General features: G+C 46.6%; 1 protein-coding gene across 7 annotated transcripts in view; it reads left to right on the forward strand.

Annotated features, from left to right (window-relative positions):
* The window catches only part of TACC1 (transforming acidic coiled-coil containing protein 1), a 94,158-nt gene that overhangs the window by 25,252 nt on the left and 41,131 nt on the right, over positions 1–27,775 (forward strand). For 2 of the 7 annotated variants that reach the window (XM_061134598.1, XM_061134600.1), the window contains exons 1-2: positions 8,333–8,772; positions 9,850–9,965. The exons of 1 other annotated variant lie outside the window; for it this stretch is intronic. In XM_061134598.1, coding sequence (XP_060990581.1) covers positions 8,612–8,772; positions 9,850–9,965 — 277 coding nt within the window. In that variant the 5' untranslated portion in view covers positions 8,333–8,611. Of the gene's footprint in view, positions 1–8,332; positions 8,773–9,849; positions 9,966–27,775 lie in introns of those variants that run through there. 4 more of the 7 variants (XM_061134599.1, XM_061134601.1, XM_061134603.1 and 1 more) reach the window with 3 other exon arrangements.

Genomic DNA, 27,775 nt, shown 5'->3' on the forward strand with positions numbered 1-27,775 from the left:
AATTACTCCGAAGTTTGGACAGTCAGCCTTCTGACAGAGCTCTGGCAGATACTGTTGCTTCTGGATGGTTTTCTCCCCGTGGTTTGATTTGTACTATTTAGCCATCTAATCCATCTGGAATTTATCTTGGTATATGCTCTGAGGTAAGGGTTGAATGTGATCTTTTTCCCATTGCCAACCAATTAATCCTTCAACCAAGTATTAAGTCATCTTTCCTTCCCCACTGTATTGTAACCTCTCCTCTATCATATAACAAATTCCTGTATCTTACCTGTAAGACAAGGTAAGATATTTTACCTTTCTGGGCTTTTTGTTCTGTTTCACAGAACAAGGATATGCCTGTTTCTGCATAAATGTTTCTAAATGTTTGCAGAACTAATCCCCTTCTTGACTTTCAGCTAGTCACTTAGCTTGTGTTTATTAGTGAGGAAAATGAGCAATGTGTTAATATTTGGCACTTTCACAAATTTTAACACCCACAGAAAGGACAGACTTCCCTTCTCCCTGCTTTGTACTGTAACAGAGATATAAAAGGACATAGTTTCCTTGAATTTCCACACACATGTAGTTTCTGAGCCAACTTATGGCAGTGAAACTTTTACTGTAAAAGGATAAAAGCCAGAAGTAACAGGAGGCTGCATACCATGTCATGGAATTTGCTTCTTAGCTTCCTATCTTTGTCTTTGAGAAACATGAGATTTTCAGCCACGAACACATGAGGTCCTGTGATGAAATCCCCGCACATGTCCAGAGTGAGCCCTTCAGTGGAGTGGGTTTCCCAATTACTCTGGAAACCTTTATGTGGTTTTATTCTTTCTTCTGAGTACATACCGTTCTCCCATCTTCCTACGATGAATCTCTGCTGCCCTTTCTAAGTGCCCTCCCAGTCTGTACCCTAATTTCTTTTCTTCTTCTTCTTCTTTTTTCAGTATTTATTTATTTGGCAGCACCAAGTCTTAGTAGTGGCACGTGGGAGCTTCCATCTTAGTTGCAGCATGCAGAGTCTAGTTCCCTGGGTGGGAATCGAACCCAGGCCCCCTGTGTTGGGAGAGCAGAGTCTTAGCCACTGGACCGCCAGGGAAGTCCCCATACCTTCTAACTTCTTAGTGACAACGTTTCATAAATGAAAATGGGGACATGTATTTATGAGGATGGTGGATGGAATATTTGACATCAGGATGATCTCGGAAAATCTAGGCCATCTGATCAATGACCTTCTAGTCTAATACATGGAGAGGTTTATTGGGGGGGGGGTTATTCTGTTTTGGAGGTAGGTAGAAGAAAGGGAATCAAAACAGAAGAAGGAATGGCATTTTATTTTAATTTCCTAGGTTCCCCAGGTTTCCCAAATTCCCTTCAGCCTCCTTCACTCCAGATAGTCTCAATTCCAGTCTCCCCTCACAGGTTCATGAAGTAAAGTAGATCTCTCAGATTTGGAGCAATGTGTATTATTAGAAACTTAAACTCATAAACAACTTAGGGTTTCAGATGCGTTTCTTATGCATGAAACTCTCTGTCTTGGAGCTCTCTGACCTTTTCTAATGTTTCATCTTCTAAAAAGAATGTAAGTTCCACAGAAGAAAACAGAATGTGCTAAATCAGTAATTCTGATATACCTGTTGAACAGGCTCTGCAATTGCAGTGATGTTGTTTAGCAGGAAAAACCTTTATCTATTAGGATTAGGTATTTCTGAATTTAAAGATAGTTCACTGCTCTCAGTGGGTCTTTTGTGTTTGTTTTCAACTGTAGATTTGTGGTAGTTGGTGAAGGATCAGTGACAATGTTTGGGTTATTTTCCTCACATAGGACGGACTGGTTGACCTGTCTGTTTATATCTTTTGTATTCAACAGCTGTTTTTCTAGTACTCTAACATTCCAGTGAAAGTGAACTTTCTTATAAAGTCAGTGAACATGTAGTCATGACATCTGCTGGGGATGAGCAAAAAAACCTCACAGAATGGGTTCTTCCATGATACTGCATGCTAAGTCACTTTAGTCGTGTCTGACTCTTTGCGACTCCGTGGACTGTAGCCCACCAGGCTCCTCTGCCCATGGGATTCTCCAGGCAAGAATACTGGAGTGGGTTGCCATGCCCTCCTCCAGGGGATCTTCCTGACCTAAGGACTGATCCCGAGTCTCTTGTGTCTCCTGCATTGGCAGGCAGGTTCTTTACCATTAGCGCCATCTGGGAAGCCCCTCCATGACACTAGTTGCGTGTAAACATGATAACATATATCTATTCCTTTTCCCACTTCTCTGAAAGCTGTCATGTTCTCCTCTAGGTCTGATTGTGATCTGGGTGCAATGACATACTTTCTGGGGAAGTCAAATTTTGCTTTTGTGATAGAGAACAAAATAAATGAGAAAGTGGACCTGACGAGAGTCATTCACCAGAGCAGAGCTTGGGCAAGGGTCTTTGAGCAGGTCCTCTAGGTGGGATGCTTGGCCAAGTCTTTAATGGATGCAATCTGGATCCCTTTTCATCTTTCTGGAGCTCTTCAAGCCTCTTAGCCATGGGCATAAATCCAGGTTTTCTGTTTTTTAAAAAAATGAGGAAGAGGGTTCTCTTTAGGATGTAATTTTTGGTATAAACGCATAGTATTAATATAAGTCCCCTGGTTTGGACATGTTGGAGGGAAGTTTGAGATTCTGTAGCCTGCAGGTAAAGGATAACATTGGATCTTGCAAGGTTTAAGACTGTAATTTTGAACTTAACCTGAATACCTCAGATGCCATTGTTGGCAGTGGCATTTCTTCGTGGGTGGAGTGAGGTACTCCTAGTTAGGACTTCGGAGCCCTGGCCAGGTAAGCAGGAAGCCACCACTGCAGCAGCAGCAAGAAACTCAGTAGCGTGTCCCACTGACGGAATCTCAGGCCGCCAAGTGGCTGCGAGTGCTTTCTGCGTTCTTCAAGAAGAGTACTGAAAGGTACGAGACCAGGCTCCAGAGTCAGCCCCGTGTCACGGTTTTAGGCCAGTGACTGCCTTTTCTGCTTCAGTTACCTCATCAGCAAACTGAGGATGAGAAAACCGGCCCCACTCCCGGAGAGTGTTGTAGGGATCGGAGGAAACTTGATTATGTAAGGTACTGTTATCATTGCATCTTAGAGACCTTCTGCTCTCCTATGTGCAAGACAAAACTGAAGGGTTGAGGGGGTTTAGCTCAGTGAGTGGGGTGAGACGAGACCATCCGGTGGCGGGGCTGATGGAGTGAGCACGCACCAGGAACGCCCCACTGTGTCATGTGTTCTGTGAACAAGGTGACTCTCAAAAGCAGGACTGGGAGGGGAGATGGTCTGTCAAGGTTCTACTGAGTCATCCAAACTTAGTTGCCATCAGCTGTTTCAAGTCATATGGGCCGGTGCCTTTTCTCAGCCCTTTAGAGCCACTCCTCCGGTTTGATGACATTCATCAATCTGGCATGCGTGTGCTCAGTCGTGTCCAACTCTGTGTGACCCCATGGACTGTAGCCTGCCAGGCTCCTCTGTCCATGGAATTCTCCAAGCAAGAATACTGGAGTGGGTTGGAGTGGGGTGCCATGCCCTCTTCCAGGGGATCTTCCCGACCCAGGGATCGAACTGGTGTCTCCTGCATCTCCTGCATCAGCAGGCAGGTTCTTTACCTCTAGCGCCAGCTGCTGCTGCTGCTAAGTCACTTCAGTCGTGTCCAACACTGTGTGACCCCATAGATGGTAGCCCACCGGGCTCCCCGTCCGTGGGATTCTCCAGGCAAGAACACTGGAGTGGGTTGCCATTTCCTTCTCCAATGTGTGAAAGTGAGAAGGGAAAGGGAAGTTGCTCAGTCGTGTCCAACTCTTAGCGACTCCATGGACTGTAGCCCACCAGGCTTCTCCGTCCATGGGATTTCCCAGGCAAGAGTACTGGAGTGGGGTGCCATTGCCTTCTCCATAGCGCCACCTGGGAATCCCTCAATTTGGCATTTCATCTTAATTGAAGTTAGGTGTATCTTTTGCTCACCGAATTTGTAAATTGTTAGGAAATACAGATAAGTTGATGCGTTTGCCTGCCTGCCTGCCTGAGCTTTTTCTCGGTGGTGACCTCAACTCTGTGATTTCCCCGTTGCCACACTGGAACCACCCTCGTCCTCTCTGGGAACATCGTCTCATACACACGGCCTTCTCGTTTCACTGGCCGTCGGAAAAGGTTTTGTTCACAGTAGCTGTTTTTCCTTCCTTCTGTTGTAAAAGGGTTCCCATTGTGCGTGGATTGCTTGCAGCTCCGATACTTCTCAAGTGAAAGATTGGTCTTTATTGTTTAGTTGCTAAGTCATGTCCAACACATTATCCAGGAAGGGCATTGTGTTTGCTCGCCCCACTGCATGATCAAGTTCAGTATGAGTTAAGATCTAGTGCTTAATGGGCTTCCCTGGTGATTTAGTCAGTAAAGAATCACCTGCAATGCAAGAGACCTGGGTTCGATCCCTGGGTCAGGAAGATCCCCTGGAGGAGGGCATGGCAACCCACTCCAGTATTCTTGCCGAGAATCCCATGGACAGAGGAGCCTGGTGGGCAACCTGCCTGAGCAACTAAACCACCACCGCCACCTTAATTAGGTTTAGGAATTGTTCCTGGTCAGGCCCTGCCCTACCCCTGCCCTCCCCTCCTGCCACAACCCCCTCCAACCCCGACATTCTCACAGTAGCTGTGCCATACAAATGACTAGTTGTTTGCCTGTGTGGAGTTGGCTTACTATATTATTCTATTTTTTACCAAAGAGACCCATTTCGCAGATTCCTCTGGGGAATTCATTAGTGGTAAGGTGTGTGTGTCTGCCCCGGCCACCACTGTGGATGTTTCAAGGAGTTTCATTTTAGATTTTCGTGGAAAAAAAATTAAAAAATAAAATAAAAAAGATTTTCGTGGAGTATTGACCCAGAGCTTCTGTGAAGGGCAAGAAGCAGAGGAAGGAAGAGAACAGATGGGCCCTTCCTGTGCTTCCGGTCATTTCCAAAACAAAGACATTCCATTTGTAGACATTCTAGTCCTTGAAGCTAAGGGCAGCAGCAAAGTGATTTGATTTACCTTCTTGGTCAAACACTGCCCGTTCTTTCCAGAGTTATAGGAAAATTGATGTATCAGCCTCATTATTTGTTCTTCTAGACAATAAAATTAATTCAAGCTATTGAATACTTACTTTATTGCTGTTCCCATTAAGTCCAGGAATCTGCAGAGATTTTCAGAAACCTGGGCTTTTGTTTCTCCAATTTCAAGAAATTTCTGTATAAGCGTTTGTCTTGCTGGGGCCATCACTTCTCTGGTTTCCGTTGTAGGCTGGTTCAAAATCTTGATTTTGCCAGGAAGAGTCAGGCTTTAGGAATTTCTGGCACGCTAGCCAAACTTAGGTCTGTTTGTAAACTGGAATATTCCTTTTCTGCACATTAATTCAACACCCTACTGACAGTATAGTCCAGTAATGATCTCTGGGCAAAGGAAAATAAGTCATAACTACGATGTGGCCCCTACTGTTTAGAAGCTTATGGTTCAGACGTGGGAAAGACATGTAAACAAACATATTATGTATAGTGTGTAGGGTGACCTTATGTCCTGGGACATCCTGATGTATGCCTATTGTTCTGGTGATAACTATTAATAGTTGTTTAGTCGCTCAGTAGTGCCTGACTCTTCTGCAACCCCATGGACTGTAGCCCACCAGGCTTCTCTGTCTGTGGGATTCTCTAGGCAAGAATACTGGAGTGGATTACCATGCCCTCCTCTGGGGGATCTTCCCAACCCAGGAATTGAACCCATGTCTCCTGCAATAGCAGGGAGATGCTTTAGCACTGAGCCACACTGAGAGTCACTGTGAATGTTCAGGGTATAGAGATGGTAGAAAGCAGGGAGAATTCCCAGAGGAGACACCTGCGCTGGTATCTTTGGACCTTCAAGGTCTGAGGGCTTGAGGTCAGGGTGGGGGGTAGGGGGAAGAGTGTGCAGGCAAAAGGGAAATTGTTCCAGAAGCAACATTTAGTCAACTCAAGCTAGTCATCATTCCTAAATTTATCCTGTGGAATAAATTCCCTGGGACAATTAGTCACAATACAAATTTCTAGAACCTGCTGGGGCAATTTGGATTTGGATTAAAAAAAAATTTTTTTTTCCCAGTCTAAGTGCTTGTCTTTTTTTTTTTTTTTTTTTAATGTTTATTTATCTGCACTGGGTCTCAGTCGAGGCATGTGGGATCTAGTTCCATGAGCAGGGATCGAACCTCAGCCCCCCTGCACCTAGAGCTTGGAGTCATAGCTGGTGGACCACTGAGGACCTCCCCTGGATTTGGATTTTTAAAGAAGGGTCACAGATGATTCTTGGACATGGGAAAGGTTAAGAACCAATTCTGTAGGGATTATGGCTACAACTTTAAAGGGCTGGAGCAGAGGAACAGCAAGGCTAGAGTAGGAGTCACAGATCAGCCAGGCAAAGGTGACCTGGGCTGGAAAAACTCTCCGAGGTAGAACCGGTTGGGAGACATTTACAGAGGATCTATGAAAAATGGGGATTGCAGGAATCATAATGGAATTGCAGAGAAATGAAAGGATTTGAGAACATTCAGGAGTAAAATGAACAGGACCTAGCATATGACAATTACTGATGTGTGTGTGTGTGTGTGCGTTTAGTTGCTCAGTTCTGTCCGACTCTTTTTGACTCTCTAGACTGTAGCCCCCTAGGCTCCTCTGTCCATGGGATTTTACAGGCAAGAATACTGGGAGTGGGTTGCCATTTCCTCTGCCAGGGGATCTTCCTGACCCAGGGATCGAACTCACGTCTCCTATGTCTCTTGCATTGGAGGCAGATTCTTTACCAGGGAAGCCCACTGATGTATATGGACAATATCATTTCCAAGCAACAAAACACTTGTGTCAGATCCAGGAACCTGGGGAACCTTATAATCTGAAGGGTTGTGTGGTGAGCCATAAACCTAAAAATACAAACAGTGGGAGAGTGTTGTGGCATATTTCACGTAGACCTAAAAAAACAACTCTTGCTTATTTTGTAGTCTCCAGAACGATCAAAACTGTTGTGTTTATCTCTGGGAGCTGGATGAATTGTAAAGTATCCAGACACCCCAGCCCTCCTGTCTAGACTTCAGGCAAACACCTGCCCTTCTGTTATGGTTAAGACCCACCCGCCAGGCCTTATCTTGCATCATTTTTGCTTTTGTTCTTGTTATCAAAATGTGTAAGGCAGTCATGATTCATCAACAGTATGCTATGCCAACCACTTTCAGGGGAAGACGTCTATCTGGCAGTGTCAGCCTTTGTTCTTAATTCTGGAGCTGCTCTTTCTGTGGGAACCTGCAACTCTGAAAATTAAGAGTAGGATAAGAAACGCCTTTATCCAGGCACGGAGATCGTGAAGCCCAGTCGATTGAGGCAATTGATTCCGCCGTCCCTAAGCTGAATTCCTGGAATGAAAATGAAGAAAATCCGAGGACAGCTCTGCTACTTACTTCCCTCTCCCTTCAAACAGAGTTGGGTTTTTTTTTTCCCTTTGAAGGCTGAAATCACCAGGCCTGTTGACCGACTTTCGAAGCAGCAAACAAGAGTCAGAAACCGAAGTTATGAAAAGAAAGCCTCAAAAAAAAAAAAAAAAAAAGAGAGAGAGAGACAGAGAATGGGAGACGGATCAGGCTATAATTTCAGTGTCATTTAGCACCCTTTACTCAAGACCTGGCCACGGCGCGTCCACCAGTGCGGACTGGGGAGCGAAAAAAGCATCTAAAAATTCCAGCCCTTGGCTACTCTTGTACCACCACTGAGGGATCTGACGGGTGAGGGTGAAAAGGCTGACATTTTCCACGCCGTTCTGTCAGAAAGGGGAAAACGCCGTTAACAGCGGCCTCAAAAGTTGGTTTTCTGTGGTTTTTTTTTTTTACAATAAGAGGCTGAACTCTGCGAGCCTGTATCACCAACGCCATTAAGTCGCAGTAGCAAGATGAAAAAATAAACAGGGAAGGAGGGACACCCAAGCGTGCGCCGACTCGGAAAAACGGGAAGCCGGCAGAACCGTTGACGGCGCCCAGGTCCTCGGCCAGTCGCCGCCTCCAGAGTAGCAGCCGCCAAGCCCCTTCCCCCGCAGCGCGGGCGCGACCACCGCGGCGCGAAGGCAGGGGGGGCCCGGCCGCTGAGCCGCGCGCTTCCGAAGCCCCGCCTCCGTCGGCGCCCCTCGCGGCGCGCGCAGGTGGTACGGCCCGAGGGGGGCGGCTCCCGGGGCGCGGCTCCGCGGCAGCTGAGGCGCGGCCGGCCGGCCAGGAGGCGGGAGCCGGGAGCCCCTCGGAACGCAGACGCCGGGCCGCCGGGCCGCCGAGGCCGAGCCGCCGACCCGGGCTCCGCTCACCCCGCCCCGAGGAGGCCCCAGGAGGGGCTTCGGCGCCGCGGCCGCGCGTTCGGGAAGGAGGACGAGGAGGGAGCGGCGCGCAACCGGCCGGCTGGCTGGCTGAGAGGAAGCGCTGCGCCCGCGCCCCCGACGGCGCCCGGGAAACCACATCCGCGCCTCCGCTGGAAGCGCGTCCGGGCCCCTGTCACCGGGTCCCTCCATCTTGAAAGGGAGGAAAAAGCGCTCTCCGGTCCCCGCTCCCCTCCTCCCAGGAGCCGCGCGCATGGCGTTCAGCCCCTGGCAGATCCTGTCGCCCGTGCAGTGGGCGAGATGGACGTGGTCCGCGGTGCGCGGCGGGGGCGCCGGAGAGGACGAGGCCGCCGGGCCCGAGGGCGACCCCGAGGACGAGGACTCGCAAGCCGAGACCAAATCCTTGAGTTTCAGGCAAGTACACGCGTTGCTGCCGAGATGCGGACGCGCTGCCATCCATCCATCCATCCGCGGCTCATTATGTGTGCGCGCGCGTGTGCGTGTCTGTGTGTGTGTGCGGTCGCCACCCGCGTTAACCGTGTTCTTGGCAGTGCTGCCGTCCCTGCCCGTAACCAGGTCCCCGCTGTGCAGTCGAAAGTTCAGGACGTTGTGCCCTCCCGCCGGGTGTTTCCCTCCCCTCGTTTCAGTGTGAGCTTTCTGAACCTAAACCAGAATCTGCAATCTCTCCGCATCCCCGTGTGCCTCGGTCCCTTTCTCTAAGCTTCGAGCCCCCAGCCCCCGCCCCTGCACAAACACACGCACTGTCGTGGATCACACCCGCAGGACACACACACAGTCGTGGATCACACCCTCTGGAGACACACACAGACACAGTCCTGGATCACACCCGCTGGCACCTGGGGCCATCCCTACGGGGAAGAAGTCGCTCCAAGGCCCTCCTGGGACTCCCCTGTGTCCCCGAACGAAAATGCAGCCTTGGTGAAGAAGGTCGCGAGATGCCGGGCCCCCTGGCCGCTGGAGGAGAAATGGTCGTCTCTCCTAAGCTGTCAACCCGTGTGATTGCGGGAGGCAGGTGACAGCGTCCTCGGCCTTTGGCCGGGTGCCTTGCACACAGGTAGAGAGAGGCCTAACTCCAGAAAAAGGGCATCGTGGAGAAAACCGGCTTCGTGATTTTAGGCTGAGGGGCGATCTGAATTTTTAAGCCTCTGGCAAAGGGCTCTTGTGAGAAAAGGAGTCTGTTGAAGGGGCTTTTGGGGGGCTGTCAGAGGGAAGGATGACCTCAGAAATAAACGTTGCTGGAGAAAGGCCCCGGAGGATGGAGGAGATTTCAGGGAGACGGAAGCCCGAGGAGGGCGCTGCTACAGCACTGCACCCTCCCCCCACCCCCCACCCCGGGCCAGTCCACACTGAGGACCCCCGCGCGGGGTGCAAAGTTAGCAAGAAATACTGGACCTTGTGGAGATGTAGCCTGTAAAGGGGTGTTGGAAATACCGTTGAAAGTGGTAATTCCTCATTTTTCCCCCTTGGCAGCTCGGATTCTGAAGGTAATTTTGAGACCCCTGAAACTGAAACGCCCATCCGATCCCCTCTCAAGGAATCCTGTGAGTCAAACCTCGGACTGGCAGGCTCCTGGGCCAAGACCCAAGGTAAGGAAAGACTTCCCTTGTTCTGCCTTTTTTTTGCTGCTGTTGTTTAAAGTTTTGAAAATGTAAATAAGGGAAGGGAAAGTGTTAATTCAGGGCCATTTTAAAAGGTAGGGGGTTGTCTCCTTACTGAGCAGGAGCTGTTTGAAAGCTCGTGGCATATTTGAAATGGTTTGTTTGTTTGTATTTTTCCGAGTGTGGAAGCCAGAAGCTTTCTTCTCTAAGTAGGTTGTACATTTTGCAGTAAGAAATTATCATTATCAGAACATTCCTGCTGGGCCCTGAAAAACAAAAATGTGGGTGGTGATGTCGGGATGGAGGTGTGTTTAGATTTGGCTTCACACATTTCTCAGGCCTGTGCATTTTCTTCAGGGTGTGGCTGGAGACAAGAATTATAGGTAGGGGCTGAATTTTTTTAGACAAGCAGGAATCTTAAGAGGCAGTGTCAAAGTTCTTCACCGCCCCTGCTTCCACCAGGGATGGTGGTGAGCGCCAGCACACCCAAGAAAGCCTGGCATGGAGATGCCCTTCTGCGCTCAGAGCCCAACCTTGAGCCTGCGTTTTATCTGCAGAGGCTGCTGCTCTTCCTCTCAATTAGCGGAAACCGTTTTTGTCCCTCAGCCAGTTCGAAGTAAAATCTCACCTGGCCTGATGGCAGGCAGTTAGCTGTTTAGAGTGGCTGTGATTCAGCAGTGAAAATAGTCATCTCTGCAGGCCAGCATCATGGAGGGTAACAGGCCTTTCAGAGGGCAAGCAGAATGTACCTACCTGTCAGCTGGGTGTCCCTGGTGGCTCAGCGGTAAAGAACCCTTCTGCAGTGCAGGAGACGCAGGTTTGATCCCTGGGTTGGAAAGATCCCCTGGAGGAGGGCCTGGCAGCCCACTCCAGTATTCTTGCCTGGAGAATCCAATGGACAGAGGAATCTGGCGGGCTATAGTCCTGGGTTCACAAAGAGTCAGACACCATTGAAGTGACTTAGTACGCACGCACACACCTGTCAGCTTGGTCCTAAGTACGACAGAGAAAAATGAAGCTGGGGCAGGGGGAACAGAGCTGGGGGAGGGTTGGTAGGAGGTGCTGAAGACTGATGGGGTGGGGAACCTGACTGATCAGCGGACTTGAACAGAGTCCTGCAGGAGAATTGACGGGGCATATGTGCAGTTTCCTGAGGAAAACTCTTCTAGCAGAGAGCATGGCGCCTGGGAAGGTCTGTGACAGCACCAGCCTGAGGCGGAGGGGTGGGGAGGGAAGTGCCCAGGGGGGCAGCATGTTGGAAGTCAGGGAAGAGGCCCGGGTGGCTGCAGCAGTGACTAGGCAGGGAGCCGGAGTCAGCCAGGTAGGGGACGGTCTGGGTCTTGTTGTCACAAGGCATTCATTTTCCTTCTGAGTGAGATCGGAAGGACTGCCTTTAAAAAGTGCCTCATACCAGACAGCTTAAAACAGTGGAAATTGGTTCCCTTTCTGTTCTGAAGGCTAGAAGTCTGAAATCAAGGTGTTGTCAGGGCCTGGCCCTTTCCAAAGGTTCTAGGGGTGAATTCTTCCTTAGCTTCTTCCCTAGTTTCTTCTAGTTTCTGGTGGTTGCCAGTGATTCCTGGTGTTCCTTGGCCCGTGGCAGCAAAGCTCCCATCTTACCTGGTCAGCTTCTCCCTGTGTATCTCTGTCTCTTCATGTGGCTTTCTGAGAGGACACCAGTCATTGGATTTAGTGAGCACTCCAATCCAAGTCGACCTCTTCTTAACTTAGTTACATCTACAGAGATACTACAGTTGAGCCTTGAGCGACATGGGTTTGAACTGTGGGAGTCCACTTGACACAGATTTTTTTTCACTAAGTATGTTCTAGAGCAGGGGTCCCCAACCTCCAGGATCTAATACCTGATTTTCTGAGGTGGATCTAATGTAATAATAATAGAAATAAAGTACACAGTAAATGTAATGCAACTGGGTTATCCTGAAACCATTCCCCATCCCCTACCCCCATCCATGGAAAAATTATCTTCTGTGAAATGGGTCCTTGGTGCCAAAAAAGTTGGGGACCACTGTCCTAGAGTACTACACGGTCCACGATTGGTTGAATCCAAGGATAGAGAAATGTGGATATGGAGGGTTTTCACCTGTGCTAAGTGGTTGGGGATAGACACCCCTCACCCCCACATTGTTCAGGGCTCAACTGTCCAGATAAAACCACATTCCCAGGTGTGGGGAGTTAGGACTTGAGCTTATCTTTTGGAGGGAATATAGTCCAACCCACAGCAGGGCTTTGAACAGAGGGACAGTGCTGTCACTTCCTTTTTCAAAGGATAGCTGGCTGCTGTCTGGAAAAGGGACTCTGGGATGGATGTCCTTTTCCTGTGTTTCCTCTATTCCGGTGAGTGGCATTGTCACCTGCAGTGACTAAATAGAGCCAGCTTTCAGTTACCATGTTACCTAATTTTTGATCAGGTCGTGCATTTATTCTCCCAAAGGTTATTATATTTCCTTGCTTAGCAACTTCCTCATAGGTCGCCCGGGGAGCTCACAGGAAGTCTGTGCTGGATTTCGTGATGGAGCTGGACTTAGTGGGGAAATGAAACCAGCTTTTTGTGATTTGGTTTTGCTTTCAGTGGTGAGCTCCAGGGACTTCCCTGGCAGTCCAGTGGTTAAGACTCCACGCTTCCAATGCAGGGAGACACAGGTTTGATCCCTGGTCAGGGAACTAAGATCCTACACGCCACGTGGTGTGGCTAAAAAAATTTTTTTAATAAATCAATAAATGGTGAGCTCCATATTGTGCTGCCCTGCTGAAAATTCACTTAGCTGGCCCTGGGTCGCTTTTTTACCATGAGTTCAGGCAGAGACCGCATGGGAACAGGCAGCTTTGCGTGTTGGAGGACTTGTGTGTGCCACTTGGCTGGGTAGCAGTCTCCATGACAGAAGATGCTGCTTCATAGCTTCCCCTTTCTTCTCTCAAGATTGGCAGATCTGAAGGGAGATTTGAAACCCTGAGAGAGCTTTTCTGTGGCCTTCCCCTCAAATTTAAATAAAGCTCACAAGACAGTTTGAAAGCCTCTTTGAATTGCTCAGCCTGGGCCGCCTGCTTCCTCACCATCCTGTCAGCTGGTGGTCTGATTCATCCTGACAGATTCTTCGCTAATTGAATGGAGGCCAGTATGGCCCAGGCCCCCAGAACCACACAGACCCAATTGTTTGGTCCTTCCTGTACCACTGACTCATTTTTACAAGTTTTGGTCACTTATGGCTCAGACTCTCTTTTCTCGGTCTCTTTAGAATTTTTCTTTTTAGAGAGTCACGGACCAAGAAAGGGCTTTCCAGATGGCTCAGCGGTAAAGAATCCGCCTGCAACGCAGGAGACGTGGGAGATGTGGGTTCGGTCTCTGGGTCGGGAGGATCCCCTGGAGGAGGAAATGGCAAGTCACTGGAGTATTCTAGCCTGGGAAATCCCATGGACAGAGGAGCCTGGGGGCTACAGTCCATGGGGTCACAAAGAGTCAGATGCAGCTGAGCGTGGATCAAGAAAGCTCAGTGAAGTAGCTCAGGATTATGGACCGTGAAAGTGGCAGGTGGAGCAAACTGGGAAGCAAGCAGTACACATGATGAAGTCTTGCCATTTAGTGTCTTTAAATAACAGGATGATTCCCCATCGGCCTGGCAGTATCCTGCCCTCTGGGGCTTCTTCCCCCAACCCCAGTCCTTGTCCAGAGTTCTGTGGATGGCCTTGTCATGCGTACACAGTGAGTGTAAAAATACAGCCAGAGCACAGGTCTGACCAGGGAAGATATCAGTGGGCAAAAATTCCTGGAGTCTAAATGTTGAAGTCTTAATTTCTCGGCCTGGAAGGTTCTCTTTCTAAAAATTGTTGATTATTTGACTCCTGATAAGGTGGTGTGCATTCTCAGTTTTGCTCAGTTGTGTCCGATTCTTTCGATCCTGTGGACTGCAGCCCACCAGGCTCCTCTGTCCTTGGGATTCTCCAGGCAAGAATAATACAGATGCAGGTTACCATTTCCTCCTCCAGGGCATCTTCCCCATCCGGGGATCAGACCCTCATCTCCTGCCTTGACTGGCAGATTCTTTACCACTGCACCACGTGGGAAGCCCCCTAATAAGATGGTTAGTCTTTGATGCAGGGGAACAGCACTTGTAGATCATGTAAGACTCTGTCTTCTGGCAGGATGATCTATAAGCTTTGCAAAGGGTGTTTAAGTTGCTGATGTTACTGTTCTTTCTCTTTGCTGGGAGATGTATCAGTAAGGAGACATCACTCAGGAGACATCACTTGAGAGGTACAGTCCCAAGTTCATTGTTTTTTGTTGTTGTTTCCAGTGCTGATGGACTGTGGTTTTGTCCTGTGTTTTAGATTATAAAAGTGAAAGCTGCAGTGGCTGTTCTCTGCTGTCCTCTGTTAATTGAAGCCTCCCCCAGCCCGCACACACAAACACACAGGCCTTTGTTTACAAATTGTTACCTTTCTTTGAGAGAGGGACTTTTAATTCACATTGAAGCTCTCTATGCCCTTGGAACAGTTACCCTGTTTGATGTGTTGATTAGATGAGTAGATACACCAAACACATAAGATAGTCCTCCAGAACAGGAGAGAGATAAACAGGGTCAGTCAATAGGTGTTTACTGCCGGAGGCCTGTGGGGACTGCCGACTTGTTTGTTGACATAGTTTGGGTCAGTGTAAATAAGGCATCAGCCAACAATAGCTCATAGGCCTGCTGTTGCCTATTACTGTTCTGTTGGAGAGCTGAGAACTGTTTCTACGTTTTTAAATGGCGGAAAACAATATTTTGTGTGCAAAATATACGAAGATCAAATTTCAGGGCCCATAAGTAAAGTTTCATTTTGGAACGCAGCCGTGCATTTAGGTGTAGTCTGGCTGCTTTTGCAGTAAGACAGCAGATTGAATACTCAGAACAGAGGCAAATGCCTGAAATATTTACAATCTGGCTCTTTACAGGAAGTTTGCCGACCTTGATTCATGCTTGCGATGATTTTGGTAAAATGATAAAGTTTAAGTACTGTATAAAATGACCTTTATAATTGAACTTTAGTTTTGAAAAAGCTACAAGGCTGTAGCTGATTAATTAGCAAATGAACTGTGGGTACTGGGTGCTGTTCCAGGGAAAGACTGGTTTGGGCTGGCTATTTGTCTCCCTCACAAAGTGACGTTTCAGTCTGGTTCATACTCAATTTTCAATTGACTAAAAGATATGAGAAAAAAGGAAATTAGGGAAGAGTGGGGAGAATTTGGCAATCAGTTAATACAAGTACAAACGCAGAGACTTTTCACTTTTGTTTCTAATGTAACTTTGGGTATTTGAGAATTTGTAATTTGACTGTTGCTGTGGTGTATTTTTGGTATAAGTTGTATGGTTGATTGGTTTAGATTGTACCTATGTAAGACTTAGAAGGGAAATCTTATTAAACTCTGAGTCTTAGATGTTTGATCCTAAGGCTTTGGGCTACTTGTATAAGCAAATATGCAAACATTGAAGTGTTCCAGTCGCATCTGAGTGTGGTTCTCCTAGGGACTTAGTTTGACGCCCTGTCCAGGCTCCTGCTGCAGGGATTGCTTTGTTAGAATGTCTTAGAGGTAATGGGACTAACGGGCCTCCCTGGTGGCTCAGATGGTAACGAATCTGCCTGCAATACAGGAGACCTGGGTTCAATTGCTGGGTCAGGAAGATCCCCTGGAGAAGGGAATGGCTTCCCACTCCAGTGTTCTTACCTGGACAAATCCATGAACAGAGGAGCTTGGCGTGGGGTTGCAAAGAGTCAGACCCGACTGAGTGACATAACACACACAGTGCGACCAATGAGGACCCTTCATGTTACCTGACAGTCCACCCCAGTGGCTCCTTCAGCAGCATTCCAGGTTAATGCTCTTATTGTATTGGCTCTTTCACAGTTTAAGTTTCTATGTTACTCTATTTCATATTATTCTGAAATGCGCTTAAAAACCTCGGCAGCATGATATAGTTCCATCCCCCACCCCCAGCCCTGTGTAATGTTTGTAGCTCTCTGCTTGGAAATTCCCACTAGTTAGTAAATGGGATGCGGCCGTGCGGCTTTGTTGCTTTATTTTATAACAACGTAAAGGGGCCATGTGGGCATTCTTGGTGACTCAGTGAACAATCTGCCTGTCAGTGCAGGAAACACGGAGACACAGGCTCAATCCCTGGGTTGAAAAGATCCTCTGGAGAAGGAACTGGCAACCCACTCCAGTATTCTTGCCTGGAGAATCCCATGGACACAGGGACTTGGCGGGCTTCAGTCCATGGGGTCACAAAGAGCTGGACACGACTTAGTGACTAAACAACAGCAACAAGAAAGGAGCCGTGTAAGGAGCACCGCTACCTCTGTGTGGTGCTCCCCCTGCAGAGACTCAGAGAGTATTAAATAAAAATCTTGGGGGCAGGGGCAGAGTCTGCCTGCTGGAAATGAAGATTTTATTTTAGTCACTGTCAAAGTAGTTATTATTCTTTTAATGTGAATAGGAATTCAAGACCTTCTTAAATATCGTGATGATTATATTCACCTCAGACCTGCATTTCCCAATTTAGGGCTCACTTGAGCCCCAGATAAAACAGTATAGCTTCCTTTGAGAGCTTCCGACGGTGGAGGTGTTTTCTCTGGTGTACTGAAGGGGCAGCCCTGCTAAATTGCATTGCTATCGCTTAATTCCCAGGTAGCACAGTGGTAGAGAACCTGCTTGCCAATGCAGGAAACACGAGACTTGGGTTCTGTCCCTGGGTCAGGAAGACCCCCAGGAGAAGGAAGTGGCAACCCTCTCCAGTATTCTTGCCTGGAGAATCCCATGGACAGAAGAGTCTGGTGGGCTACATGTAGTCCATGGGGTCGTAAAGGGTCGGACACGATTTAGCAACTAAACAACAACAGCAGTGCTCCACCTACAGAATGGATGTGGTCTGATGCCATTTAACACATTTAAAGAGCAGTCATAGTTTCTTTTTCAAGTGACTAGTAATAATATTGTTCATAGGAAGCCCTCGCAGAATATACCATTTTGTCACAGTCTTCTGAACTCCGGTGAGTGACAGGAAGACCATGGTTTATCCACCCAAAATAGCCATCTCTGTAGGGATTTGATAACTAGGGGTCACTGAAGTGTCCAGGAACGGTTTAACCTTGGGCCCAGGAAGGGACTGCAGCTTGTAAGTTCAAGGTCTCACCCTCACCTTCACACGTACATGAACCTCATTTCATGGGCTTGCACAAATATAATCAGATCCCCAGAGCCTAGACTGATGATGGCCAGACTTGGCAAGAGAATAGTAACCAAATGGACTATCTTATTAATTCACAAGTGGAAAAATGTGATCTGGCAGTTCTGTTGGCAGATCCGGATACTGTCCTGGCCAGTCCCTGTTCCCTATGTCATTGCTGGAAATAACGACAGCAAATTATTGATCTCCAGCTTTCCCCCTGCAGAATTCCAACCTAACAGACCACCAACTTTCTGTTCCAGCTGCATTTATCATATGTATTGAATGCATTTTTTTTTCAGCATCTTATTTGGCTTCATAACAATGATGCTCTGAAATAGACCACCCGTGGTTTCCAGTCTAGAAATTGGGAAACAATCGGAGCCTATACTGCTCGTAGTACAGTGGGGTCATAAATTCAACTTTCAAAAGGAAGGTTGTTTATTTGACTGCGGGATCTTTAGTTGCGGCCTGTGGGATCCAGTTCCCTGACCAAGATCCAGCTCTGCGTTGGGAGGGTGGAGTCTCAGCCACTGGACCCCCAGGGAAGTCCTGTAGATTCAGCTTTGAAGATCACACACCCAGCTTCTCTCTGCAGGGAATGTATGAATCTCTGTCTTCACTGACTTAGGAAATGACTTATCAGAGGAAATGAAAAGTTCTTAAAATGTTGCCAGGACAGAGTATGTAATGGGGGAAAGCATGTTCTTTAGTATCTTGTAAGATGATGTAATTTGAAGAAAAATCATCAAGAGATTACATCTTTCACACATGTTAACTTAGCATATATGATGTATGAAGGGTAAAATGTATTTTAGGAATTTTGAACATCAGAAGCTTACAGTACGATTTAGACATCGAGTCAGAAGGGGGAAAAGTAAAAGCATCACTGGGTAAGCAGTAGTGTTGGATTAAAAACATTTGCTTCCTTTGTGCTCAGTGTCTGCTTGTCCGTGAGAAATAAAAAGGCACCTGGAACATTTGCCTTCATTTTGCTTCCCTCTCCACCCGTGAGTCGTGTGTGGGTGAGGAGAGGCAGGTGTGTGGGGGCGTGTGCAGCCTCCTGGGACTTTGCGCCCATTTTGGCGTAGGAGGAGGAGCTTCTTAAGAGGCTGTATTGCTGCATAGCTTACTCCTTGGAAGGAAAGTTATGACCAACCTAGATAGCATATTAAAAAGCAGAGACATTACTTTGCCAACAAAGTCCATCTAGTCAAGGCTATGGTTTTTCCAGTGGTCATGTATGGATGTGAGAGTTGGACTATAAAGAAAGCTGAGCACCAAAGAATTGATGCGTTTGAACTGTGGTGTTGGAGAAGACGCTTGAGAGTCCCTTGGACTGCAAGGAGGTCCAACCAGTCCATCCTAAAGGAGATCAGTCCTGAATGTTCATTGGAAGGACTGATGGTGAAGCTGAAACTCCAATATTCTGGCCACCTGATATGAAGAGTTGACTCATTGGAAAAGACCCTGATGCTGGAAAAGATTGAGGGCAGGTGGAACAGGGGACGACAGAGGATGAGATGGTTGGATGGCATCACCAACTCAATGGACATGAGTTTGAGTAAACTCCAGGAGTTGGTGGTGGACAGGAAGGCCTGGCGTGCTGCGGTTCATGGGGCCACCAAGAGCCGGACATGACTGAGCAACTGAACTGAACTGAAGGCTGCATAGCAAATAACTCTGAAACTGGGTAGTAGCTCAAGCCACTGGATGTTTATTATCTCACTTTGTTTTCAGAGGTCTGGAACTTGGGAGCAGCCCAGCTGGGTGTTCTGGCTTGGGATTCCTGGTGAGAATGCAGTCCTGGCATTGGCTGGGACCCTAGTCATCTGAAGGCTTGACCAGGGCCAGAGGACGCCTCCTCAGCCATGCCAGGCACGTTGGTGCTGGTTGTGGGTGGAAGATCTCAGTTTTTTACTGTGCGGTGGGGCTCTGTCTGTGGGGTTGCCTGAGCGTTCTTCCAGTATGGCAGCTGCGGTGTCTGATGACAGCCTCAGAAGCCATACTGTTATTTCTCCAATATCCTTTTGGTTACCCGAGCCCAAGGGTGTGACTCCCAGGAGGTGGGACTTCTGGGGGCCGCCTTGGAGGCTGCCTGCCGTCAATCTCTTGTTTGCTCTGTCTCTCTGGTCCTCCTTCTGCCCCTATTTTTTTAAAAAGATTTTTTGATGTGGACTATTTTAAGTCCTTATGGAGTTTTTACAATATTGCTTCTGTTTTATGTTTTGGTTTTCTGGCCGTTGGGCATGTGGGATCTTAGCTCTCTGACCAGGGATCAAACCAGCACCCCCCGAGATGGAAGGCAAAGTCTCTCACCCACTGGACCACCAGGGATGCTCCTGCCGCAGAGGTGTTTGGTCGCTTTGTCTGGAGCCTCCTCTCCTGTCAAACATTCTCCCTCTTTCTCTCTATCCTGTGTCAGCTTCCCGGCTCAGTGTGGGCGGTTGCTACTTTGTGAGAGAGGCAGTTGGTGTTGTGAACGCTCTCCTAATGATTTCTGAAGAGCTGCGTATTGTGGTTTGGCTGCAGTGAAGTTCAGGTCTCTGCGAGGAGGAGCCGACTATTAGCACGCGCCCTTTCTCCTCTGCTCCTGCTGCTGCCTGCTGGGGACAGGGAGCAGATGACTCTGGGGGGCCTTCTGGGGCTTCTGCCCATTTTGGGGGGGGGTCTCGGCTTTATTGGGAATGCAGCCTTAAGCAAATCCAGGTGGCTGCAAAACCCCAGGGCACCTCCTGAGTGCGAAGAGAAGGCACACCTGTCATTGGCTCAGCTTCCAGGGAACCTTGGGTTCAGGGTGGGGAGGGCGGACTCCTCCTGGTTGTGGGCCCCACCCTCTTATCTTATGGTAACTTTGGCCTTCAGAGGGGAAGGTTTGGCTCTCTTTCTAAATAAAACAGCACAGAGCACTCATTTGGAAATTTGAGGCACTTTCTTCATCCTTAGCACAAAGCTTTTCCAGTTTATCAAATGACTTTCCAGGTGGTTCTTTACCTGCGGAGTCTTGCATGTCAGTCTTGCCTCTCTCAGGAGTTAGAAGCTTCCAGCGCCTGGCTCTGACTGTTGCAAAAAGCAAATAAATTAGTTATTTCCCCCCACCCCTCCCCCAGCTCCTGGGTGATATTTTTGTTTGGTTTTGCGGGGAGGAGGAGATTTAGACAGTATGTTGTCTGGATTCGGGCATGGGTGTCTGTGTGTGTTGGTGGTGTTTTTCTGCTGTTTAGTAGTGACGTCTTAACATTGCAGCCTACCTCAGAAGCGGTTCTGCTTTTTCCTGCCCTGACTCATCCGCTTGGACCCCTCTCGCCACGCCCAGGCTCTCTGGGTGACCTGGGGCCCCGTGGCTGTCGGGAACGTGAGTCCTGCAGCCCACACCATTGGGGTCTACCCGGCAGTCCTGGAAGAGGCCTTTGTGTCCTGTTATCCTGTCTGTGGACAGTATACTGTGTCCACTCCTACTCCATTTTAAGGCTGATGTCCTGGACTGAGTGGCTAAGAGCATGCATATATGAAGTATATTTCAACTTTGGGGGAATTTGAGGGACTGGGAACTCAGAGACATTAAACTGAGAAAAAGGTAACATCTTGGACACTTGCCTAAATGTGAATGTGTACCTTATTAACAGTCTTCTCAGAGCAGACGCCTTGTTTCCCTTCTGAAGCCCCACCTTGGTTCAAACTTGGGAGAGCAGGACTGGGAGGAAAGACCCTGAAAGGAGGCGGGGTCTTCACAGGGAAAGTGTCAAGTGAAGAACAGGTGTTCCTCCTGTGGGTAGGAGCGCTGAGCGGCTGTAGTGCCGCTTACCCTGTACACATTGTTCTGTGTTACAGGTTATCAGGTGGCAGGGGGTCCTGTATATATCAGACGTCTGCTCAGCAGGGACCCTGCGCATCAGCTCTGTCTTGGGCGCTCAGTTTCTGCTTCGGGGACACAGAGGGAATCGGGGTAAGATCCCTGCTGGCCTCAGTCTGGAGGGCGCCGGCTGCCTTCTGGTCCCCAGGCCCCTTGGCCTCCTTGGCTTCCCCAGACGTTTTTGCAGCCAGGAGGTAGTTTTAGCAAGGGAATGTGTGAGGGAGGTCTGAGAAGGCAAATGTTAGCAAGAAATAAATGGAAGAATTTTTTTAAGAAAAACAACCCCCCCCACCCCCAAAACAAACCAAAAGCCTTTTGAGCATGCCAGCTGAGATGTCTCTAAGACGCTTCCTACACTCGGCTGCATCTGTTAGAGAAAGAAGGGTGATGTCACTTTTTTCACCTCTTTCTGTAAATAGAGTTTATCTAGCACATGGTAGGCTTCCTTGAGAAAAATTTGAAATCCCAAATTGATGTGATGCTGAGACCTACCAGCTCTCTCAAGTATGGGACACGCATAACAGACTATCTAAAGCATTTTCTGAAGTGTAATAAGTCTGTGGTGTAATAGAACATGTTGTAGGAATTGCAGGACATGCTTTCTACCCTGTTACCCTCTGAGTCTCTGTTCTCTCTCTTTTGTAAGCAGTTTTATTGAGATATAATTCACTTGCATGCAGTTCACCATTTAAAGGGTTTATAATATATGAACAGAGTTGTACAACTATCACATCAACCTAATTTTAAGAATATTTTATCACCTACCCCAAAGAAATACTGTACCTATTAGCAGTCATGACCCCATTTTTCTGCCACCCCCAGTCCTAGGCAACTGATAATCTACTGTATTATGTCTCAATATATTTATTTATTCTGGACATTTCGTGTAATTGAAATTATACAATATGTAGTAGTCTTTTCTGATTGATTCTATTCACTTACCGTAATGTTTTTCAAAGTTCATCCATGTTGTAGCATATATATTGGTAGTTCATTGTTTTTTTTACTTCTTGATTAATACTTCATTCTCTGGATAAACCATATTTTATTTACCCATTCATCAGTTGATGGACGTTTGAGTTGTTTTCACTTTTTTGCTGTTATGAATAATACTGCTGTGAACATTCATGCTCAAGTTTTTATATGGGTGTAAGGTTTTCATTTCTCTAGCTGTATACCTAGTAGTGCAATTGCTAGGTCATAAGGTAAATATTTCTAATTTTGAAGAGCTGTCAAACTGTTTTCCAAAGTATCTGCACCCTTTTACATCCCTACCAAGAGTATATGGGGGTTTTCAGTTTCTCCACATCCTAGTCAGCACTTGTTATCTGTTTGACTGTATCCACCTTCATAAATGTGAAGTGATGTCTCGTGGTGGTTTTGATTTGTGTTTCCCTAATGACTAACGATGTTGGGCAGCTTTCCACATACTTTTTGGCTGTTTGTGTATCTTCTTTAGCAAATGTTTATCCAGATTCCTTGCCTATTTTTTAATTAGGTTACTTATCTTAGAGAGTTGTAAAGAGTACTTTATGTAGTCTAAATACAAGTCCCCTATAAGGTATCTGTAAATATTTTGTTCCCATTCTGTGGGTTGTCTTTTCACTCTTTTGTTGATAGCATTTGAAGTGTAAAAGTTTTTAGTGTTGATGGAGTTCAGTTTATGTACTTCTTTTTTTCCCCTGCTTTTGGTGTCATATTTAAAAAGGCTTTGCCCTACCACAGTCATAGAGATTTTACTACAGTGTTTCCTCCTAAAACTTGTAATAGTTTGAACGCTTACATTTAGGTCTTTGATCAGTCTTGAGCTAGTTTTTATTCCTGTTGTGAAGAAGTGGAACAGCTTCATTATTTTGCATGTGGACATCCAGTGCTTCAGCACTATGTTGAAAAGACTTTTTCCCCCTTTTTATTTAATTTTGCACCCTTGACAAAAATCAGTTGACAAAAGATGTAAGAGTTGAACTTTCGATTCTGTTTTATTGATCTGTATATCTCTCCTTAAACACACTGTCTTGATTATGGTAGATTTATCGTAAGTTTTGAAATCAGTGTCAGTCTTCCAACTTTGTTATATTTTCTTCAAACTTGTTATAACTATTCCAGGTCTATTACATTTCCACAAGAATTTTAGGATCAGCTTGTTAATTTTGCAAAGAAGTCAGCTGGAATTTTGATAGAGATTGTGTTCAAACTATAGTCAAGTTTGGGGCAGATTGTCACCCTAAAAATATTAAATATACATGGAATGCCTTTCCATTTATTTAGATTTTCTCTGATTTCTTCAAATAGTATTTTGTAATTTTTATAAAACACATCTTGCACTTCCTTTGTTAAATTTATTTCAAAGTATTTTATTCTTTTTGATACTGCTGTAAATGGAATTGTTTTCATAATTATGTTTTTGGATTTTTCATTGCAGGTGTATAGAGATTCAGTTGATATTTGCATATTGATCCTTCCTGAAACCTTGATGAATTCATTTATTAGTTATAATAATTTTTGGTGGATGCCTCAGAACTTTCTGTATAAAAAGTTGTGTCATCTGAAAGTACAGATGGTTTTACTTTTCCTTTCCAATCTGGATGCATTTTTTTCTTTCTCTTGCCTAATTGACCTGGCTAGATCTTTGAGTACAATTTTGAATAGAAGTGGTGAGAGCTAACGGTCTTACTCTTACCTTGTTCTTGATCTTAGGGTAAAAGCATTCAGCTTTTACTATTAAATATGATATTATCTTTTGCTATTAAATATGATAGTATCTGTGGACATTTCATAGATGTCCTTTATCAAGTTGAAGGAGTCCTTTTTTTTTGCCACACTGTGCAATATGTGGAATTTCCCCAGCCAGGGCTCGAAGCCATGCTCCCTGCAGCGGAAGCACATAGTCTCAATCACTGGGTCACCAGGGAAGTCAGAGGAAGTTCCCTTTTATTCCTTATTTGTTGAGGTTTTTTTTTTTTAATTATGAAAAGACATTGGATTTTGTTAGATTCTTTTTCCATTTATATTGAGATGATAATATGGGTTTTGTCTTCCATTCTATTGCTGTGATACGTTACACTAAATGATTTTCAGATGTTAAACCACCCTTGCGTTCCTAGAGTGAATCATGCCTTTTCGTGTGTTGGTGGACTTGGTTTGCTGGCGTTTTGAGGATTTTTGTGCTTATTTTCAATAAGAAATATTAGTCTCTAGTTGTTTTGGTTTTGTACTTTCAGTGATATCTTTGGTTTTGGCATCAGGGTGATGTTGGCCTGATGGAATGAATTGGGAAGTGTTTCCTGTTCCTATATAGTCTTTGGATGTTTGTGAGCAATTGATGTTAATTATTCTTTAAATGATTGGTAAAATTCACCAATCTGGTTCAGATCTTTTTGTGTATGTGATTGTGAGCTTTTAATTTACTAGTTTACTAATTCAGTCTCTTTTATTTATCTTAGATCTATTCAGATTTCTCTATTTCCTCTTGAGTCAGTTTCAGTCATTTGTGTCTTTTTAGGTTTTTGTCTCTTATATCTAACTTATTAAATTTGTTAACATACAGTTATTCATAGTGTCATTTTCTTGTTTTCAAACAGAATTAATTAATAAGCCCTGCTGTGCCTGTTTCACAGGGTGGATTTGAGGATCAGGCTAAGCAGTATGTATGGAAGTGCCTTGAAGACCATGTGACTGTGAAGTAGTGTATTTGTTGTAAATTTTTAGTTCCAGGGCACCACTGTCCGCAGTTAATGCAACTTCACGTTTCTACTACATTCCCCCTTTGTGAGTTGCATTTCATGGGTGAGATTGTCGACCTTGTTACCAAAGGAATATAAGCTAAGATTGGGCTGGAGGGGAATTAAAGTGGTTTCGGGGCCTGTCTACCTGCTTCTTGAGGGGTAGCAGAACATAGCTTATAAACTTTCAGGGTTGGAGGGCATCAGTGCTGCATTAGGAGCTCAGCTCCTGCCCAGCCCCGAGAACTGCTGTTTCTTGTCCTCAGGGAGGCCTGAGGACAAGCGTTCAGCTTGGTTCAGCCCCAGATGTCCTCCTCTCTCCTGTAACCTGTACCTTAGAGGCACTGCATTCATTCATCTCACCTTCTCCCAGCTTACTGCTCTGTCAGCAATAAAAGTCCTTTTATAATACAACCTAGCGACTTCCTAGAGGTCCAGAGGTAAAGACTCTGTGCTTTCATCATGGAGGGCTCGGGTTCAATCCCTAGTCAGGATTGAACTAAGAATCCTATGTACTTGGGATTGAACTAAGAATCCTATATACTCGGGATTGAACTAAGAATTCTATAAACCACACAGCCAAAAATATAAAAATAAAAAAATAAAATACAACTTAGGTGGTTTTCAAAAATGAAGAAAAGTCCTCTTGCTAAATATGGAGGCAGATTCATAGGGGAAATAACCCTCTTAGAAAGGGAAGACAAGTCCAGAGGTGGAGCAGTGGTGGTATCTTCTCCATAGGAACAGGGGAGGTCACGTGAGAAGGTGGTAGGAACTTCCTTAAGCTCAACCCCTGACTGTTCTCCGAAGGGGCTTGGAGCATGGCTCTCGTCTCCTTAACGGGATTATAAGCCCCACGTGCCTATTCTGTGGTCACTTCCTGCCGGGCGCAGCGCGTGCCGCAGGTTCACAGGGGCTGTGGCTGGTTGGGTAGATGATTATCTTAGACATTATTTTATAATTTGATTTTAAGGCTTCAGGTCCTGATGCACCTAAGGGTTTAAGCTAATTAGGGAGTGCTGACACTGAACATCTGGTTTGGATCTTTATGTAGGATTTCTTAGTGTTGTGACTCACAGTCAGCTTGGCTCACAGTCAGTAATACAATTGTCAAACTTCTGTCATCGCCAGGCCCTCCAAGTTTGTGTTACTTCTGCGTATATCCTCTCTTTGGTCCCGAATTGCAGAGACCCACCCTGTGGGCTAGAGTTCAGAAGTCCAGGCCCAGGGCCTTGATAACCAGGGGCCTGTTCTCGCAGCTGTCAGATTGAGCTTTGCCTATTATGAGACACATTGCACCCAGGGGGTTGTGTGAAACCGTGAGATCACCTCCCTGCAGTGAGGGAGGAACAGTCCCACCTTTTTGTTTTCGTTGTGCCTGTTCCACGTGGCCTGTGGGGTCTTAGTTCCCCGACCAGGGATTGAACCCAGGTCCAGGGCTGTGAAAGTACCAGAGTCCTAACCACTGGATTGCCAAGGAAGCCCCCAGTCCCCCCTGTTTGAATGTCTAGCCCAACTTGGTCATGTGGTTCTGTCCCTGACCTGTGAGCGCTCAGAAGCACGGCATGGATGGTTTGTTCCTAGACACCGACAGTCCCTGCTTCCATCCTAACTCGGGTGCCCGCCCCCTTCATAGACGTAATACCGCAGAGCGATATACTTGACTGTGTCCTATTGTAGCACTGAACCTCCACCTCAAAACCTTTCTTCTTGGGCTTGTGGCCCTGTTAGGGTTTTCTAAGAGTCATCCCAGGAGTGAAGAGAAATTGAGTGATTGAAGACAGCTCTAGAATTAATTCAGAGGCTGCATAGCATGGGTGAGCCGTGGCCCGCCTGTACCCTAGACCTGGCTCCACATCTCTCCTCTCTCCTGCTCCCTTGCTTTCGGTTCTAACCTTTCTGAGCTGTGGGCTCGTCACCTGTAAGATGGGGTTAAGGAACACCTCGTAGGGGTGTTGTGAGTGTGAAATAAAGTGCTGGAACTCGCAGCACAGTTACAATAGTAGTGTAACTATGAAGAATTTTGTCAGGAGGGAGATCCTTCACAAACAGCCCTTAACAATAATAAATCCCACCCTTCTGTCTTGGGAAAAGAAGGCGGGGTGGGGCTGGGTTATCTTGGAACAAGAGTCCTGTGTTGAGATGAAGACAGAGGAGAAAGGGTAGAAGCGGATTAGGTTTGAGAAAGAAGAGATTTTTGTGCTTAATAAGAAGGATTCTGGGCCTGGAAATGGGAGGATTGGCTTAATATTAGTCATTTGTTTATACATCTGAAACACTGGGGGATAATTTAGTGCCTCTCTAAGGTTTATTGCCTGAAAATCGTTACACAAAAAGCAGTCTGTGGATAAGTCATTCTGAAAGTGAAGCCGAGGCTCTGGTCCCAGTGTTGTCTAGAAACTGGTTTCTCTAATAAGATACAGCCAGCATCTTTCCATGTCATTAGCTGCTTCAAACACAGTTTTTAATGTTGCACCACAATATGTTGTTTTGTTTTAATCATTGACCTGGAATCAGACAGCTAGTAGCGATAAGGGTAAACAGTGCTGTGGGGAGATTTTCCCTCTGTTCTTTTTCCTGGGGGATGCAGGCAGGGATGGTTATCACTGCTGGACGTTTTGCAGCGTCTGCCTGGTTTCCCTTGTGAAGTTCCTCAGCCCTGGGTAACCGTGAATTCAAGCTGCATTTTCCATCACATGGAGACAGAACCTTCATTTTACTACTAGATAAGACTATATTTCTCTACTGCCTGTGGTCAACCTGTAGGTTATTAGCATACGTAAATATGTGAATAAATGTAAATAGCACTTGTAGTTGAGAGGGGTTTTCTTTTTGACAGCAAATATGTGGTGTCTTTTCAAACACCAATTCCATGAGGGGTAGACCCAGGGACTGGGTGTCCTCAGTCCAGTCCTGGTCTGGCACTAATGCCCAGAGTTAGCATCAGACGCCAGAGATTTCAGGGTTCAGTCCCCCAAGGCTACCCTCCCCTGAGTTGTCAGGTGCTTC

Source organism: Dama dama, chromosome 32 (assembly GCF_033118175.1).
Source record: "Dama dama isolate Ldn47 chromosome 32, ASM3311817v1, whole genome shotgun sequence".
Lineage (NCBI taxonomy): Eukaryota > Metazoa > Chordata > Mammalia > Artiodactyla > Cervidae > Dama > Dama dama.